The sequence below is a fragment of the Conger conger genome, chromosome 1, assembly GCF_963514075.1.
Source record: "Conger conger chromosome 1, fConCon1.1, whole genome shotgun sequence".
Taxonomy (NCBI): domain Eukaryota; kingdom Metazoa; phylum Chordata; class Actinopteri; order Anguilliformes; family Congridae; genus Conger; species Conger conger.
This window is the reverse complement of record NC_083760.1, coordinates 84824023-84842335: the sequence shown is the minus strand read 5'-3', so window position 1 is coordinate 84842335 and position 18313 is coordinate 84824023. Positions and strand designations below refer to the sequence as shown.

At 42.8% G+C, this 18313-nt stretch overlaps 1 protein-coding gene across 1 annotated transcript; it reads left to right on the top strand.

Annotated features, from left to right (window-relative positions):
* The first annotated feature begins 1084 nt into the window (after positions 1-1084).
* On the top strand, positions 1085-6037 carry LOC133138452 (sialic acid-binding Ig-like lectin 10). Its single transcript, XM_061257269.1, has 6 exons — positions 1085-1130; positions 2540-2776; positions 3381-3671; positions 4160-4280; positions 4402-4453; positions 5398-6037. The coding sequence occupies exons 1-6, from the start codon at positions 1085-1087 to the stop codon at positions 5683-5685; spliced, it is 1035 nt and encodes a 344-aa protein (XP_061113253.1). The 3' UTR covers positions 5686-6037.
* Positions 6038-18313: the final 12276 nt, after the last annotated feature.

Here is an 18313-nt window from a genome sequence, read left to right as displayed (position 1 = left end):
AACTGTTTATGGAGTATTACATCAAGTGTATGACTGTCTGTCTCAGCTATTTTTGACGCTGCACCTTGAGCTATTGCATGCATCTTTTCGGACATTTAAAACTGCGCACGATTCACAACATGACAACGACACATGAGGGCAAGAGGCTCTCTGTTACAACGCGATCACAAGTTTCAGATGGAGTTCATTTTGTAAGAACATCTCGGCTGTGATGCCAATAAGCAACACAATAATGTTTGTCGTCTAGTTTCTTTGCACTATATGCATTGCTAGTTTACACAGTTGTGTACATACCACTGACAATCTCACTTACATATACTCAGTGAGCAATTTATTAGGTAGACCTACACACCTTCTTGTTAATGCAAATATTTAATCAGACAATCATGTGGCAGCAACTAAATGCATCTAGAGGGTCAGGTGTTTTTCAGACCAAATGTCAGAATAGGGAAGAAATGTGATCTAAGTGACTTTGCCCCTGGAATGATTGTTGGTGACAGACAGGGTGGTTGCAGTATCTCAGAAACACCTTGCTCACATTTTAGTCAATAATGAATTAATAAAAAAAGCATTTCTGAAAAATGGTCAACTTGTCAATATGTGCATGTACAGCATAATCTCTGAATCTGATGCTATGGACTATCTGAATGATGAAACACCATTCAGTGACTCATTGACTCATCTTTTACAGCACAGCAGTTAGGCCACTCGGGTAGATGCGCCTATTCTCTCATCAGCACATGAATATATAACTGTGTATCATCAATCTCATTGTGACTTCACTGGGCATTGAACCACCAAACCACCGTCCCAGTCATGTACATTAACCATGACGCTACTGGGCCCCCTGCATAATCATAGCTTTCAAAAATAAAAATACAACGACTGAGAAGAACTCAGGATTTCAGCGGAACAATTAAAATGCAGGTAAAATTCTGTGCAATCAGCCCCATGCTGCCGGTTGATAACAGGGCTGAATAGGAGGTTCCCACAAACCATCTGCCTATTGGAGCATTTGATGAGTGTGTTTCACTTCTCCAGATCAGCTCCACCCAGTGCCTCTGCTCCTCACTAATACTGAGACATGATTGGAGCAGAGAGACTCATCCTCATTGGCTGCCTGCTGCAAGGTAGGGCTTGGTGTGGGTGGGGTTATAGAATGTGCATTGCTACATTACAGGGGGCTTAAAGAATGAGTGCTTTCATGGTGATTTGACCAAATACTAAAATGAATTACTTTGTGAAACTAAAGCAGGAAGAAAGCAGTTGGCTACATGAATGAATATATGTAGATACAGTTGTAGGAATACAACCTAAAGTCACTGTCAATCATTCATTTGGCTACACAGTAAAAATGGCTGGTATTAATAGGACTCTAAAAGAGCACACAAGCCCAATCGGGAACATATATACTCTGAGGTTGATTTTTCATTCAACTATTTTAAAAACGTAATGGCATGTCAAAATGTCGAAAGGCTGAATGGGAAGTATTGCATTTACAATGATTTTACTCATGTTAAAGCATGCTAGCATATTTATCTGTATTGAGCCTTTAGGATCACAAGTTAAATATTGTGACAGAGCTGTGTTGTGTGTGTGCTGTAGGATCACTAGTGTAATATTGTGACAGAGCTGTGTTGTGTGTGTGTTGTAGGATCACCAGTGTAATATTGTGACAGAGCTGTGTTGTGTGTGTGCTGTAGGATCACTAGTGTAATATTGTGACAGAGCTGTGTTGTGTGTGTGTTGTAGGATCACCAGTGTAATATTGTGACAGAGCTGTGTTGTGTGTTGTAGGAGCCCTGGGCGAAAATTGGGCAGTCTGGATGCCTCAGAGTATAAAAGCTCTGCGTGGATCCTGTGTGCTGATTCCCTGCAGATTTGATATCCCGTCTGAATGGGAAGGACATCTGCCTGAGACTACAGTACAATGGCTCAGCGAAAAAGATAATACTGTAGTGTTTGATTCTAAAAGCCAGTCTGAATCTCATCTGAAAGAAACATTCACTGGAGACCTGCAGCGCAAGAACTGCACTACACTCCTAGAGAACCTTCCAAAACGTGCTCATGATAAATATTACTTAAGATTACATGAACCCATCAAATGGTCTTATACAAAAACAATTCTTCAACTTAATATCACAGGTAGTGCCCTTTCTGGTCAATGACACATTTTTGTTTGTTTTAATAGTCGTAATGTACATAGTAATGTAATGTGAGTGTGTATAGTTAAGCGGCCATTCTTCAGAAAGCTCAACTTCAAAATATACCGTAAATATCTCATACATGAATGGCATGGCATTGCAGAACGTATGAGAGTATGAACTAGCACAGAAAGCATTTGACAACTTGGGCTGCTACCTATTTATTTGCGGAAAGAATTGTGCTTCATGTTGTTGTCAAATTGTCTTTTTCAGTTTTTATGTTTTAATTTGTATGTGTTTTCATCCAACACTGTTCATGTGGTAATTAGTGAGTTCTGTTTGACTCTAATCCTGAGACAGACAGTAACCCATCCTCATGTCTCCATGTCTCCTAGACTCTCCACCCAAACCCAAGTTAACCCCAGAGAAGGTGGTGGTGATGGAGGGGACCTCTGTGAGTTTGAGCTGCTCTGCTGCAGCCCCCTGTCCCAAACTCCCCCCAAATCTGACATGGACCCCCAGGCTGAGTGACAGTGTGGATCAACTGCAAGAGAATAAGGATAATACCAAATCTGTGTCTTCTGTTCTGACCTTCACTGCTTCCCACCTCCACCATAGGCAGAAGATCACCTGTAGGGCACTTTACCCACTGCAACATGGAGGCAATCAGACGTCTGAGGCCAGTCTGACTCTCAAAGTCCGATGTAAGAGAGCTGGATTTGTGTTTGTCTTTAGAATAAGACCAGGAGATAATTGATTGTGTCCATCCAATTAATTAAAATATTGATGCAAAACTTTCCCTCATTTAATCTCTGTGTTAAAGTTTATATGTTTGGACACATCAATTATATAATTTCTTTGTCTTTTTAAGGTGAAACAGAAACCTTCAGAAGGAATAAAGGAAAAATAACATAGCAAAATAAATATTTAAAATAATTATTTTAATTTTAATTTGTCGCAGCCACTCGAATAATGGTTAGCCACCAAGGCTAATCTGTCGCATAGCTGGCACACCACTGTAATGTTTGTATTCCATCCATTTGCGTCCCCTCTAGCCCTCTTTCTATTGGATAAGCATATGAGTGTGCATGTTCATGTGTGTGTGTGTGTTTGAGTGGTTTGAGTGTGCTTGTTCCTGTGAGTGTGAGTGTGTGTGTATGTGGTGTGTGTGCAGTATTGGACCCTTGCTTCTCTATATGTACTGCTTTATTAGTAACTGTGGCACCCTGTGTTCAGACATGCCTCAGATCTCTGGCTCTGGGAGCTGCAGCAGAACTGCAGCAGAGATCAGCTGCTCCTGTGAGAGCCGTGGGAATCCCTCTCCCAGCATGGAGTGGCGTGTGTCTGGACTGCGGGTCACTAACTCTGCTAACAGAGTCATCAGGGAGGAGCAGCTGGGGAACACAGGCCTGAGGAGCTCCCTCACCATGCGCCACTCACAGGGAGACACGGCCACTCTCCTCTGCCTCAGTACCAACGCTCTCGGCACCTCCAGCCTCCAGCTCCATGCCCCGTCTCCAGACTCAGGTATATGGACACAATTCACATATTTTAATGACTCAGGGTGTACTCATTTACAGAGGGGTGCATTATGAAGCATTGACCTGAAGGTGTGTTTTAAAGGTGCAATTTCAGCATCAAGACTTCTATCCTTTTATAATGACTCATAAACTGCCGGAACAGGCGACATGACCAGGCTGACATCAACAGCAATTGGCTGCCATTCAAGTCAGGAGCATTTGGGGGTTAGGTGTCTTGCTCAGGGACACTTCGACACAGCCTGGGCAGGGTATCGAACTGGCTTTCACTGGTCAATTTGACACCAATGTAATTAGCAACTACGTTCTGATGTTAGCTTGACACATTAAAATAGGCTAATAGGTATCAGAAGCTCCAACCGTGACAGTGATGGCACTCCAAATAGCATCCTTTGTAATGCTGGCTTTTATCGTTCTGCTTCTCCAAATTTCCCGTTTTTTGTTCCTCAGCGTCTAACTGACATGACCTTCATTCAGGTTTCAACATTACCGCACTGCTGATTAGTGCTGCTGCTGTAGTTGGCGCCATTGTGACTATATGCCTCATCATGAAGACCATTCAAAAGCAGGGGTGGGCAATTCCATTCCTGCAGGGCTGGTGTGTATGCAGGTTTTCATTGTCACCAATTCCGCAAGCCAAATTAACTGCCCTGCAATTTGAGTTGGGCAATTTATACATTGAGAGTGGGCAAGGGTAACCTATTGCCTGTTCTTCTTAGGAAAAAGAGAGACAGTGAGTCTACTGATACTAGCAGGATGGACACCGTAGGGGTGAGTCCTGTGTTTCACAGTTACACACATGATCATGCACACACATACCATACACGCACACACACATGCGCAAACACACACACGTGCGCGCACACACACACACACACAAACACACACACACCAACACAAACATTTATATTTACATTATATTTTAGTCATTTGGCAGACGCTTTTAATCCAAAGCGACTTGGTTTGCATAGGTTTTTCCACAAGTTAAAGCAACACATCCATAACTAGTAAAATACACATGAAGTGCTGTTCTAATCACAGTCATCATAAGTGCAATTACATTATTATTATCTTTTTTTTTTTTTTTTGGTTAGACAAGAGGGATAGGGAGATCGGAAAGGGGGGGGGGGGTCAGGAGGTAGGACTAAGGTACAGTTTGAAAAGGTGTGTTTTTAGTCTGCATCGAAATAGGGGGAGGGATTCTGCTGTCCTGACAGTGGTAGGCAAGTCATTCCACCACTGAGAAACCAGAACGGAAAACAGGCGTGAACGTGCAGCTCGACTGCCAGGTGCACGTAGTGAGGGAACCATAAGGCGACCAGAGCTGGCAGACCGGAGTGGTCTAGCTGGGGAGTAGGGAGTGATTAAGGATTGTATGTAAGGTGGGACAGTCCCCTTGGCAGCCTGAAAACACACACGAACATGCACACACACCACACGCATGCACACACACAAATACTCACAGGAACATGCAGACACACACCATGCACACACACACACACACCCATGCATGAACACGCACACAAATACACATGAACATGCACACACACACACATGAACACACACACACACGAACACGCACACACACACTTGCACACACACACATACAGACATGTGCACACGCACACACACCATTAGGGGAATCGTATCTAGAATGTCCCAGATAGGAGCAGTTGAGAAAAGCAGTTTTAAAAGAAACAGCGCTCGCTTTGCAGAGTCCTCCCCCAGCAGAAGAAGACCCAGTCTACGCCAACCACTCCATGGCAACCACCCAACCCAGGGACCCACAGCTGGGAGGGACAGACCCACAGCCCCTGGCAGAGGACCTAAACAAGGCAGAGCTGGAAACCATGCATTACGCCTCGATAAAGCACTCCCCCCGCTCCGTGGAGACACAGGGCCAGGATGCCCGTGAAGGAGCCGCAGGTCACGGTGACGATGTGGTCTATTCACAGGTGGTGCTGGAGAAAATAATGGAGGTCAACCCAGAACTTTGTCTTTAAAAATAAGGACGCGCAACCTTAACGATTTTACTCTTCTGTAGATAAAGAATAAAGAATCAATTCATTAACTTCAGACTTTGGACAATGCAGCAACAGCCAAATTAGTTTTTTTATTTTTATTTTTAAAGGAACACTTGCATTTCAACTGAGATTGAATCCAGGGATCATCCTTGGCTCAGCCTATGTCGAAACTTTTGTGGTTAGCATAACTGTGTAGCATTTGCATGTAGCCATGTTGCGTATACCCTCACTGGAATGGACATTTTTGCCAGATCTAGCACTTCATATTGTTATTTTCTCTCACATACCAAGACACTCTGCATAGGGCTGTCAGCCAAATGAATGCAACATATTGTGCTCTATTAAAACTATTTCACTTTGAATGTGCTTTCTTGTCCTCCTGAAATCTCTTTTTGGTGTTATGTTTCACTGCAATTTTTGTTTGGCCTAAACAACATACATTCACATCACACCCTGCTGGCTATCATTATAAATGCACTGGGGCCCAAGTTAGTGCGGAAGAAAACTGTACAGTACACCAGGATATGATTCAATTATGCAAACAAAGTCTTCATCAAATTAGTTGACAGATGGCTAACAGCCTGACTACCTGCTAACGTGCTTACATGCGGATCTTGTGATATGCTGAAGGTGAAGGGAAAGAAGATGACAGAGAAAGTCACCGGGACAGAGAAACAAGACAGAAAATAAATTGTGCTGGTGGAGAAACATAAAGAGATATCGAGCCCTCTGGACTGTCTGAATATGAAATCGACATTACAGAAGATGATATTTGGAGTGCCATCACGGTCGCTGTTGGAGCACTGTTCTGGTACCTATTTCAATGTGCCAAGCTAACATCAAAACATAGTTGCTAAAGTAGGCTAATAATAGCGAAATAGCATTCATTTAAATAACAAAAATCACCACCTCACAGCTATTTAATGAAATATCGGCCGATGGAGCTACCGGCCACCCTCGACGCTGGAACAGTCAGGATCTGAGCCGACACTGTGAGGCTCAGCCATGCCCCACATCATGGTGCCTTCACCGAATGAGCCACCCAGCAGCTGAGCACTGCTTTTAAAAGTGAACCTAATGCAGATCAAATATACATTATGTTATTCATATTAGAATATATCATATTTTATATGGTATATTTGTCTTTAAGCAGCATTGTGAATGAAAATTGATTTGGGATGGATGTAGCCAGTCATCTTGGGCCAATTCCTCTGTAACCAGGTAATAATGCTGTTAGTAAAATGTCATTAACATTAAAACTACCCCATACAGTAAATGATTGAGGTCTGCAGAGACATACTGTGTAAACCGAGGCAATAACACATTCTCTCTCTACTCTGATTTTCATGTTTCCAGGTTGTCTAGAAGGCTGAAGGTGAGTCTCTCCATCCTTTCCTCCTCTTCCTCTTCTGAAACACATTGACTGCAGCTCAGCCTGATTTCTCCTGTATGTTACATTTGCACCATCTGTGTGGCTTTTCCATTAAAGGGAGGGAGGGACGGTGACACATACGCCAGTCTGCAGCTCGCCAACATCAGCCCTGAATATGACGTGCTGCAGGTGAATAAGTGGGACACTGAGAAATATGCAGCAGGGGGCGCCACTACGCTGAGTAATCATATTTCTGAAACTGAAATGTGTGCAGAATGCCTCAGTATCAGAGATGGGTGCAGTACAGACAGGATTAGATCTGAATTTGTCTTCAATCACTCAGATGTGAACCTTACACACTCAGCTGAAGGGCTGAAATGCACTGTAGAATCACATTGACTGGATTCAATCAACATTTGTCCTTAACTTAAATGCAGAAGCTATTTGTTCTTTTAAAAATGACATTATGTGAAATCATAAGTCACCACAGTCACTTTGCTGCACTTATAATTCAAAGAATGCAGGCATAATTTGACATTTTTAATTTTACACTAAGCACTGCACAGTGTTCATTTACCAATGAAAGAGTTTTTTTACATTTTACTCTCAATATGAACAGCAGCACTCCCCTAAGACTGCCAATTTATGCACTAAGGTGTTGCTTTAAACGTACGTGTGTGTGTTTTTGTGTCTTTATGCGCATGTGCATGTGCATATGTATGTTATGGTGCCCCACTGGTTGAGAGAGAGAAATGGTGAACAAAAAAAAAAAGTGATTTCTTAAAAAAAAAAAATAAGCTGCCAAAAAATTAAGCTAAAATGTAAAAACAAAAAGGAGCCGGAATCCACGCGGCTGCGTTGGCCCGTATTTGTTGGTGGCGGGGCCATCCAATCCTCGAGGTTCCACGGCCTTGGAAGACCTCCTTCTCAGCCTAGCCAGTCCAGTTAGCTGGGTTATAGCGAGAACAGTCCGCTCACGTGAATCCGGGATTTTTAGGTTTCCTTCGCGAAGTCCTCCCGTGGTCTTCCCCGAAATTCCTCCACGGTTCTCTTGTGTGGGTTCGCGCGTTGATTAGCCGCGCGTTGATTAGCCACACGCTTCACACACTCTGCACACACTCTGCACACACGCTTCACACACGCTTCACACACGCTGCACACACTGGCTCTGAATCTCTCTCCCTCTATCATGAGCTCCGCTCTGCTCGGGAATTCTTCCTTTTGTAGGGCGCCGCTCCCTTCCCCGAACTCGGCTCAGCTGCGCCTGTTCAATTAGAAACTTATTAGTGGCGTGTGGTCGCATAAATAGGCGCCAGCTTCTAAACAGTCAGGGGGCGATGAAATGTGGAGAGGGGGCGTTGCAAAAAACCCAATGCGTACAACTTATCACCTTAATGCTATCATAACAAACACACGCACACAGAGCGCCGCGAGTACGCACAAGAACCGATAAAACACAATGCTATATGAACCTCTTTAATAATGTCAATACAATGCCACAAAACCAAGAACAGTTCCAATCATGCCACAAAACCAAGGGTTAATTTGCTGTAGCAATGGTAAAGATATCGCTTAAGTAGACCTAAGCAAAGCCCATTACGTGACTGCAGTCCTTGCCAGCACAACAGTAAAAAAGTCCCAGTTCCCTACCTTAAATCAGTAGAGTTGAAGTCTTCGGTTTGTTGTTGAGTTGAATCTCCTAAGAAGTAGATCCTTCCACTCCACCTCAGATTTTCTACTGAGGTCATTCTCGAAGGCCAGCCTGATCAAATTTACCTTTCGTCTGTGTAACATGCTGCGTCTATGCTCTGTAAACACGTTTTTCAACGTTGAGAAAGAATTCTCGCACATAGCAGTTGAAGCCCCAAAAGTCAGCGCATGTTTGAAGGCAGTAAGAACCAGAGGCATGGCACTGAAGACATCCTTGTATCTGGAGACAAGTTGGCCCAAAGTCATTGTCTCCCCTCTCTGGTTCGTCACAAACTGACGCGCAACGGTGAACTGCGCCTCGTCCACTTCAGTCTTGGTCAAATCCAGTAAAGGTTTCACTTTTTCAGTGTTCAAAAAATCATGAATGGCAGGGTCCAGCACACTTAAGGCTTCCAAGTACTTGTAATTTCGTTCGCTGAAACGTCTAGCCATCTCTGCCAATGTGCAGTCTAAAATGGCAAAAAACAGTCTTTTGCACTTGGTGGCCAAGAGTCTCCTCGCCCACTTAGTTTTGAAGAGCTTGAGGGGCTGTAGCTGTCGCTCTGGTGGAGGGGCCTCACAATCACTGCCAGTCTCGTTCCAAATTTTCATGAATTCTTCTTCAGATCTCAATCTTTTAACACAAGCCGCCGCACTGTTAATGAGCTGAACTGCCGTAAGCAGGTCAGTGCGCTCAGCCTGCAGCATTCTGTTGGGTGGCTCCATTAGTCCAAGCACCTTGTGAATCACTTTGGCCAAGAACAAAAAACTTGGTTCTGTTATTGATTCATGGAGGCCTGTAGCCTCCATTTTCACCTCCGCAGTTGTTCTGGGATTTCTGATATCAGTCAAAAATTCAACAAGTGTGGTGTGTGATTTCAAAATGACTGATACTGTGTCCAAGTGCCCGGTCCAACGTTGCTCAAGCAATCTTTTCAGCGTTGGGCCTTTATACTGTGCTGCTACAGTAAGTTTATGAAGGAATTTGTACAGTAGATTGCATACGTCAAGTCTCGGAATGCGTCCTCCGAGGACAGAGCATGCACGATCACTAAGTGGAGTTGGTGATTAAAACAGTGAATGTAGGGGATCTCTCTCTGTAATTTATTCTGAATGATCCTCTGCATGTCCCCATCCTTTCCCGACATCACACTGGCCCCATCATAACACTGACTTAGTATTTTGCCTGTGTCAAGGCCGACATTTGTCAGCTCTTCGAGGACCAATTCAGCGAGTGACAGAGCGTCACACTTGTCAGTGCTTAACATCGCCAGAAGGTGCTCTCTCACTTGGAATTCACCGTCAACATGACGGATCACAACGGAGATGTTCTCGTGACCCGTGGGGTCCTTTGTTCCTTCAACCTTGATGGTGTACCATGACTCCCCGACATCCCTGACTATTTCCTCCCTTACCATCGTAGCCATCAGTTCAATGACTTCGTTTTGTATGTCATGAGATGTGTATGTAGCATTTTTAGGGATGCTACTGTAAACCCGAGCCAATTCTTTATTCTGTTTCAAGGTATAACCAAAAAGCGACAGGAAAAGCCCACAAACCCGTTGCATTCCGGCTGTCTATGGCATCAATTGAACCCCTCAATGGCAATTCATTTAATACAAGGAATGTAATTGCGTCCACAATCCCAGCCACATAGACACGGTTTCGTGAGAGCTGTTCAGAATTGACCAGAGTGGAAATTTCGCTGCCTGTTGAAGATCGCAACTCTCTATCTTTCCACACAGCCACACACAAGAGGTGCTCTTTGCTATTAGCATGTCTGCTAAACCCCTTAGCCTTGTCCGTAGCATGTTTCAATTCGGTATAGCCCACAGTTGAAAAAGCTGAATCGTTGCCTCCAAATTTTCTACAAGGAAAACAAAATGCAGCATCTCCTTCCACTGAATATTCCAACCAATCCCTGTCCCTGTACCATGTGCCTCCGAATGATCGGAAACAGTCATTTTTGTTCAATTGTCTCTTCGGATATTGCTTTAGGGTATTATTTAGGATATTGCTTTAGGGTTAGCTGAGCGGGACTCTCTTGGCCAGGGTCGCCAGGCTGAAGCCTCACATTAGCACTGTTAGCAACAGCTCTCTCATTAGCAGGAATCCCAGGAGTGAGTGACAGCGTCGCTCTCCCACAGTGGTTGGTGTGCTGGTGTCAGTTGTTGCTTTGCTTGGTCCAGGGTCCTCTGATGTAGATCCTCTTGCAACTGAAACTCCCTTTGTAATCCATTTTCGGATATCCATTTTAAAACCGTACAGCTAGACTAGTGCTCGGTCATAATGACAGAGTATGAGACTGCGCAAACTCCACACAAAATGTAACACTTTTTGTCACCCCAACAACCAATGAAATTGATTTGCAAATGTAGGCTATACTGTTACTTTGGATATAAGTAGTTGTGTTAAATTGAGTTGGGCAATTAATGTTTGGAAATAAGTATTTAAATATTTTGCACATTGAAAAAGTATTTATAACAAAATAAATGAATCTTCACTAAGGGGGCGGGGAGTGTCGCCTGAGGGGGCGACGCCCCCTAACGCCCCCCCGTGGCACCGGGCCTGTAGGGAAATATACATGGTTAATCAGTTTCCCCAGCTCCTGGCGCCGGCGTACTGGCTGTGTCCCTCCAGTGGTGTACCGATCCCCGATCTCTGGCCACCACAGGTGCTTTTCTTTTCAAAAAAATCAAAATCAAAAAGGAAAAATCCAAAAACCCAAAAAGAAAAAAAAAAACGGAAAAAAAGGTCAGCGGCCAAAAAATTAGGGAAGCGAGAAATCCGGGTTTAGCTCGGGGTTCAATAGTAGGGTTTACTCACTCGGGCTCCGGGTAACCCTCCTCCGTCATGAGCCCCGCTTGGCGTTTGTTTTCTCCTTTTAAATGTTGCCGCTCCCTTCCCCGAAATCGGCGCAGCTGTGCCTGTTCAATCAGAGGAGGTTTAGTAGTTTCCAGTCACATTCCTCACGCGTCTCGCCTCGGGGCCGCTGTCCTTGGTGCTGATACCCCTCCCGGCCTTTCTCCAAGGTGCCGCTCTGAGATATGTGAGGGGAAAATATTCAGAGTTAATTATTTTCCCCAGCGCTTGGCGCCGGCGCACTGGCTGTTCGACCCCAGTGGTGTACCGATCGCAGGTCAGCTGCTTGGAGACCTATTTAAGTCTCTTCCAGGCACTGCTCTGAGCTTTGGTGTTTCAGTCACGTACACAGAGCTGGTATAGAGGTATAGAGGTATAGAGGTGTAGAGGTGTAGAGGTATAGAGGTATAGAGGTATAGTGGTGTAGAGGTGTAGAGGTGTACAGTCAGAGAGTTTTGAAGACTGAATTGCTTTTAATCTTGAGAAGCATTCAGTTAGAAATTAGAAATAGAGAAGTTTAGGGACATAGTTTGTTTTCCTTTCGGTTGGTTAGGTCCTGAGAACCTTCCCTTTTTTTGTTTCTGGGTTCCGCTTCTGTTTTGAAGAGCGAGTGGCAGAGTTTGGCGCATAAAGTTTAGCCCGTTCGAGACTGTCGATAAAAAAGAATTATCGTTTTGTTTTTCCTGACCAGTATTGCTCAGGTCAGTTTTTCTGTTGGCTGATCGCTGGAGAGTTTGGTTCCCTTTTTCCGTTCTTTCCTCGCCTATGTTAGTGGTTTTCCAACTTATCGTTGGTAACTTTGTGATCCCTTCCCGGTCGCTCTTGGTCTCCCGCCCCTGCTCCCTTACAGCTTCTGTTTACTTCGACATTAATTGTAAAAGGCATTTTGAGCAGGGGTGGCAAAATCTTTGCACCCCACTGTAAATTTGGCAGTTACCTGTTTTTCTGCAGCCTTGTGAATTTTCAGAGAGTTGTCCTTGGAATGGAATCTTGAATAAAGAATAAAATAAATAAATGTGAACGGAAATGTGCTGTTAGATACGAAGCATTAAAAAATGTTTTTATCTGTCTTTATTTAATGTGCTGACTGACTGCATTACAGACATATGTGAAACTTTTACTACTGCATTAAAGGGCAGTTTTTTATCTTTCACTTCATGTTTTAGACTATATAAAAAAAGTGCACAGCATTGAGGTTAGGGCATTGAGGTTAAAATTAGATTCTTTTTCCAGCGTTTCATTTTTTCTCCATCCTGATACCCATAACTTTGGCTTAAAATACTGTAGGTTTTACAGTAAACCTACAGAAAACTAATAGCAGGATATGATTTCAGTATTTATGTATTTTCTGTGATGCCATGATAAAGAAAAGACTGGATGGGCATTAATATTGGATTTGTTTAAATTAAGGAAAAAGCTATTGTATATACAGTACGACAACAATTATCTTTTATGATTGCTCTGTTAATCTGTCAACATTACACGTGAAATTAATAAATAAAAGTTTGCTGGTTCATAATTGATTACTTCTGATACACAAGCTGGTTGGTGCCTTGCATGGTGTGTGAGTGTGTAGGAATGGGTGAATGAGAAGCGTAAACTGAACAGCACATTGGATAAAGGCGCTATATAAATGCCAGCCATTGACCATAGGACAACATTCTCTAATATTAGTTTGATGCAATTTATAATTATTTAAATAGCTTATAATCTTGTAATATTTTTACATGAATTGAAACTACATCGTCTTTATAGTGTAGTGATTCATACAGTATGTCAATAATGATGATCAGTACATTTAGTACAATGTGTGCGTGTGCGTGCATGAATGCATGTGTGTGTGTGTGTGTGTGTGTGTGTGCGTGCGTGCGTGTGTGTGTGTATGTGTGTGTGTATGTGTGTGTGTGTGTGTGTGTATGTGGGTGGGTGTGTGTGTGTGTGTGTGGGGGGGGGTGTATGTGGGGGTGGGTGTGTGTGTGCTTGCTGTGTTATGTACATTATGGTGGGAAGAAGTACAGTAAAAACACGCAGAGAAGCACAGTCTCAAAAGGACAGTAAAAATAATAACCTTTGAATCATAGCACATACATGAGAGAAGATGTTTCCATAAGGATCTCATTCGAATATATATTTCTCGAGTAAACATTAGTAAGAAAGTAAGTCAGTCTTTATTTATTAAAACTTGGGTTTCAAATTAAAACACCACATCCATACATAACAATGCAACTTTATAAGATCCCTCATCCCTCTACTAAAATTTGGGTTTCAGTTATTCTGCATTTCATGAGTGGAACAATCTGCAAAAAACTGAAACTTGAATTTGATTTGAATAATCTAATGAATGATTCAGTGATAAAAATATGCTTCAGCTTTTAACCTCTGCTATGCTCTGTAATTTCTGTTACACGACTGTTACATTCCCTTTCTGATGTTTAGAACTTGACTGTGAACCATCTTGTTGGGTAACATCATGCCAGATCCTGGTTAAATACAATGTAAACAGATGTATTCCTGCAGTAGCTCATTTTCAGTCTGCTGACTGTGTTTGGGCATTAATGCTGATTGGCTTATTCTGATTGAATTCTCTGTTACTGTGTCATGAAGCCAAAGTAGTTTAATGATCAGAGCAACAATTGTAATACGAATTTTGTATTTTTGTTAATATTATTGTATCAGGACATAGAAGAAGTTGAAGTTCACTAGCTTTATCAGAAATGGGTGGAAATATCACATTAATTACACACGTGCTGAGTATACTACCAGCCAATACTATACTCAGCAACACATGTTCCTCAAAACGCCACATAAATATGAGCACTTCCTCTTTGTGAGTTTGTGCTTGTGCTCTTGAGTGGAGAGAGATTGAATATTCTTCTGTGCCACAGTAAGTCAATTTCTACCTGTGTAACGCTTGGCTCAGTCAAATGACTGATTATGTTTTCAGGCTACCACTGGCATAGCATTTAATTAAAAAGTACTGTTCTGAAACGCATGCATCCTCTCAATAATGCAAGTGTATTTCTCACTATACGATATGGCTGTGATTTCGTTTTTTACCGAATATTATTATAATGAAATTATTATTTGAGCATTGACACTGTATGTCACATATTCGTGACGCTGCTCTGTAAAGGGCACGGTTCTCAATTTTACAGAACACTTAATTAAGAAACTGCATCAGATTCGATTTTTGGTAAAAAAATGAGAGAAGTGCAGATTTGAAATCTTTAAATTATCGTCTATAGTCCAGCTATAAATCCATTATGCTTCACAATGAGAACATATGAAAAGTAAAAAGTACGTATAAAATCTACCCGAGTCCAGTCCGAAGCCCCGATCGACAGCGAACTTGATCAAAACATTCTTTCAAGGCGGCGCTACCTGTTCCATTACGCCGGCTATCACAAGAAATTGTAGATTGTTGCTGGAGATCAGACACCATTTTTTCAAGCTGACAACTAGCCTTACATTTTTCTATTGAACTTCATATTTGAGCGTCCAGTCGCAAGTATCTTCAGCACCCTACTGGTAAAGAGTATCGCTTCAAAATTTGCCGTTAGCTTTGTTCCTTTAGCACTGTGATGAAGATGTTGAAGATTGGTGAGATTGATTATTGTGACAAATCATTTTTTTAAATTGAAAATGCAGTTGTATTCCAGTTTGTCCTGCTTCGCTTGTTGCATGCCTCTGCACACACCTTTGCCGGTCACTCTCAATGCTCCAAATAAAACAATTTGCTCCACATCAATTTAGTAAAAATAATTGTTTATTTCAACAAACATAGGCTAACGTTAACGCCTTGAAGCGACCGCTTCCACCAGATATTAGCATCCGTTCAATGGTGTTTCTCCTGAGGAATGTGGTTTATGATTATGATTATATCAGATTCTTGATTATGGCAGCTTCCCCGCCACACTGTCATGGAGAGCACCATTACCTCTTCACTGTATGCTGAAACGGATTACGTACGTGACTCGTACCAAGTGTTTATGAAAACCTAAGGAATTACGCTTTACACAAGGAAACGCTGATCTGGAAGTCATTTCTTATTGATTCGTCATCAACATTGCGCTGTTCGGATCATCGTGATCTAACTTCGAGTTCCAAACATGGTGAGTCTACGTTACTGGTAAGAACAGAAAGCCTGCACAAATAATGAACATGTGCAAAATAATCTAAAGCACAACCGACCTGGTTTAAAAGTTTATGTAAAACTGATTATGGAGCATTACATCAAGCGTATGATTGTCTGTCTCAGCTATTTTTGACGCTGCACCTTGAGCTATTGCGTGCATCTTTTCGGACATTTAAACATGATTCACAACAGGACAACAACACATGACGGCAAGAGGCTCTCTGTTACAACGCGATCACAAGTTTAAGATGGAGTTCATTTTGTAAGAACATCTTGGCTATGATGCCAATAAGCAACACAATGTTTGTCGTCTAGTTTCATTTGCACTATATGTTTTGTTGGTTTACACAGTTGTATACATACTACTGTAAAACCCCACGCTAACCCAACGACGGAATTTAGCGAGGGCTGAAGATATCAGCGTGCTTGTCCTTCTGGTGTTGCTGAAAGAATACTAATAGGGTTAAAAATTAGTGGCCCCAATGCGAAGATTCTAGATCAGCCAATAAATAAACCACGATACAAAGGCAGTAGTACCACTCTGCCTTCCGCTCTTTAGTGGTCCGGGCTGACCAATAATTTCCACAATAGGGCCAATACATTCGCCTTCGTTTATCTGACTCCATTAGAATAATAATTTAGATTAGTTGTCCACATTTGGTGGATGTCTTATTTATCATTTTGACTTGATCGCTATAGGAATCCTGTACTGAGAAGAACTCGCTGAACAATCCTCTGCTGGTACCACCGCATGTCACATCGCGCGTTATGTGCACGTCTCACGAACTGACTAGCTATCTGTAGTCATTACAGAGGTCGCAGGAATAGCTACTCTTGGGTATATCTGTTTACTAGGGACCCAAGCAGACCAACCTAGCTACGGCTGTGCTCGACATGAATGAACTACCACGCGGAGGCGAGGGATTTACCATCATAGGTCTATGGGTGCTATACGCCCTGATACATTAAGCGTAAATATTCATCCTCCCTTGACCAGTTCGAGGGGGTAAACCAAGCATTCCCTGTATGACATTGAGTGTCAGTAAGCGAAACCACACAGATCAAGTTTTAACAATTTATTTTACCAGGCAGGTTACATACGTAATTACACACTCGTTCCAAATACAATATAAAAACATTAGAAGGAAACCAAATTACGGAGTCTTAAAAGTCATACCTGGTAATAAAAGCTACATACGGGAGTCTGGCTACAGACACCCTGTACATTGAAATTACTTGCACGGCGTGCACAGGATTCTGATTGCATTCTCCCAGATTGCTTAGTTTACTGTCCTTAAATCCAAAAGCTGGCCTTTGAGGTTAACCCTAAAAATGGGTCACCCATCTGGAATTTGGAGCCACGCCTCCCCAGGAAACGCAGGGGGGTTGAGGCACATGGCTTTCACTGGGGCAGAGCTCCACACAGTTTCTCCCTGGTTCCTGGTTGGTTATGATGTCCAGGGTTTGCTGCTGCAGAAATGAAACCATTGCACCAGACGCACTGAAACAATCATAATAATACCAAACATGAATATTATCTAAACTGACTTTTTCATGAAACATCCAGTGCTGTACACATCATTTAGTGACTGAGTAAAGAGGGAGAGAGCAATAAAGGGGGGTTGAAGGGAATAATGGGCCCAACAGGCCGTGCCCTCTGAAACCTTCCCGTGCCGTAAAGGATGTTGCCCCGTCGTAACAAGTTTTACGGCTGGAGGCCTGAGTCTTCCCCCACAGGCTCCTGCCCGTATGGGTGCGGAGATAGTGGGGGTTAATGATGCATGCTCCTGGGGTTAAATGACTTTACAGCCACATATTCCACAATACCAGAGGAAGCCAGCAAGCTGACCAGCCCTGAGTGATAATGCCAGATGTTAATCATTTCCGCCTTACACTACTGACAATCTCACTTACGTACACTCGGTGAGCAATTTATTAGGTAGACCTTCTTGTTAATGCAAATATTTAATCAGCCAATCATGTGGCAGCAACTAAATGCATCTAGAGGGTCAGGTGTTTTTCAGACCAAATGTCAGAATAGGGAAGAAATGTGATCTAAGTGACTTTGACCATGGAATGATTGTTGGTGCCAGACAGGGTGGTTGCAGTATCTCAGAAACACATGTGATTTTCACACACAACAGTCTCTAGAGTTTGCAGAGAATGGTGCAAAAAACAAAAACATCCAGCGAACAGCAGTTTTGCAGGCAAAAACACATTGTTAATGAAAGAGGTCAGAGGAGAAGGGACAGCATAATCTCTGAATCAGTTCAATGTAATTTGATGCTATGGACTATCTGAATGATGAAACACCATTCCTAACAGTGACTCATTGACTCATCTTTTACAGCACAGCAGTTAGGCCACTTGGGTAGATGAGCCTGTTCTCTCATCAGCACATAAATGTATTATTGTGTATTATCGATCTCATTGTGACTTCACTGGGCATTGAACCACCAACCTCACGGGTCCCAGTCATGTACCTTAACCACTACGCTACAGGGCCCCCTGCATAGTCATAGCTTTCAACGACTGAGAGTAACTCAGGA

Excerpts from the sequence above, each read along its gene's own strand:
- LOC133138452 (XM_061257269.1), top strand. The coding sequence starts at position 1,085 with ATGATTGGAGCAGAGAGACTCATCCTCATTGGCTGCCTGCTGCAAG. Across the intron at positions 1,131-2,539 it reads CATTGGCTGCCTGCTGCAAG|ACTCTCCACCCAAACCCAAG; the intron begins GTAGGGCTTGGT and ends CATGTCTCCTAG. Across the intron at positions 4,454-5,397 it reads GCAGGATGGACACCGTAGGG|AGTCCTCCCCCAGCAGAAGA; the intron begins GTGAGTCCTGTG and ends CTCGCTTTGCAG.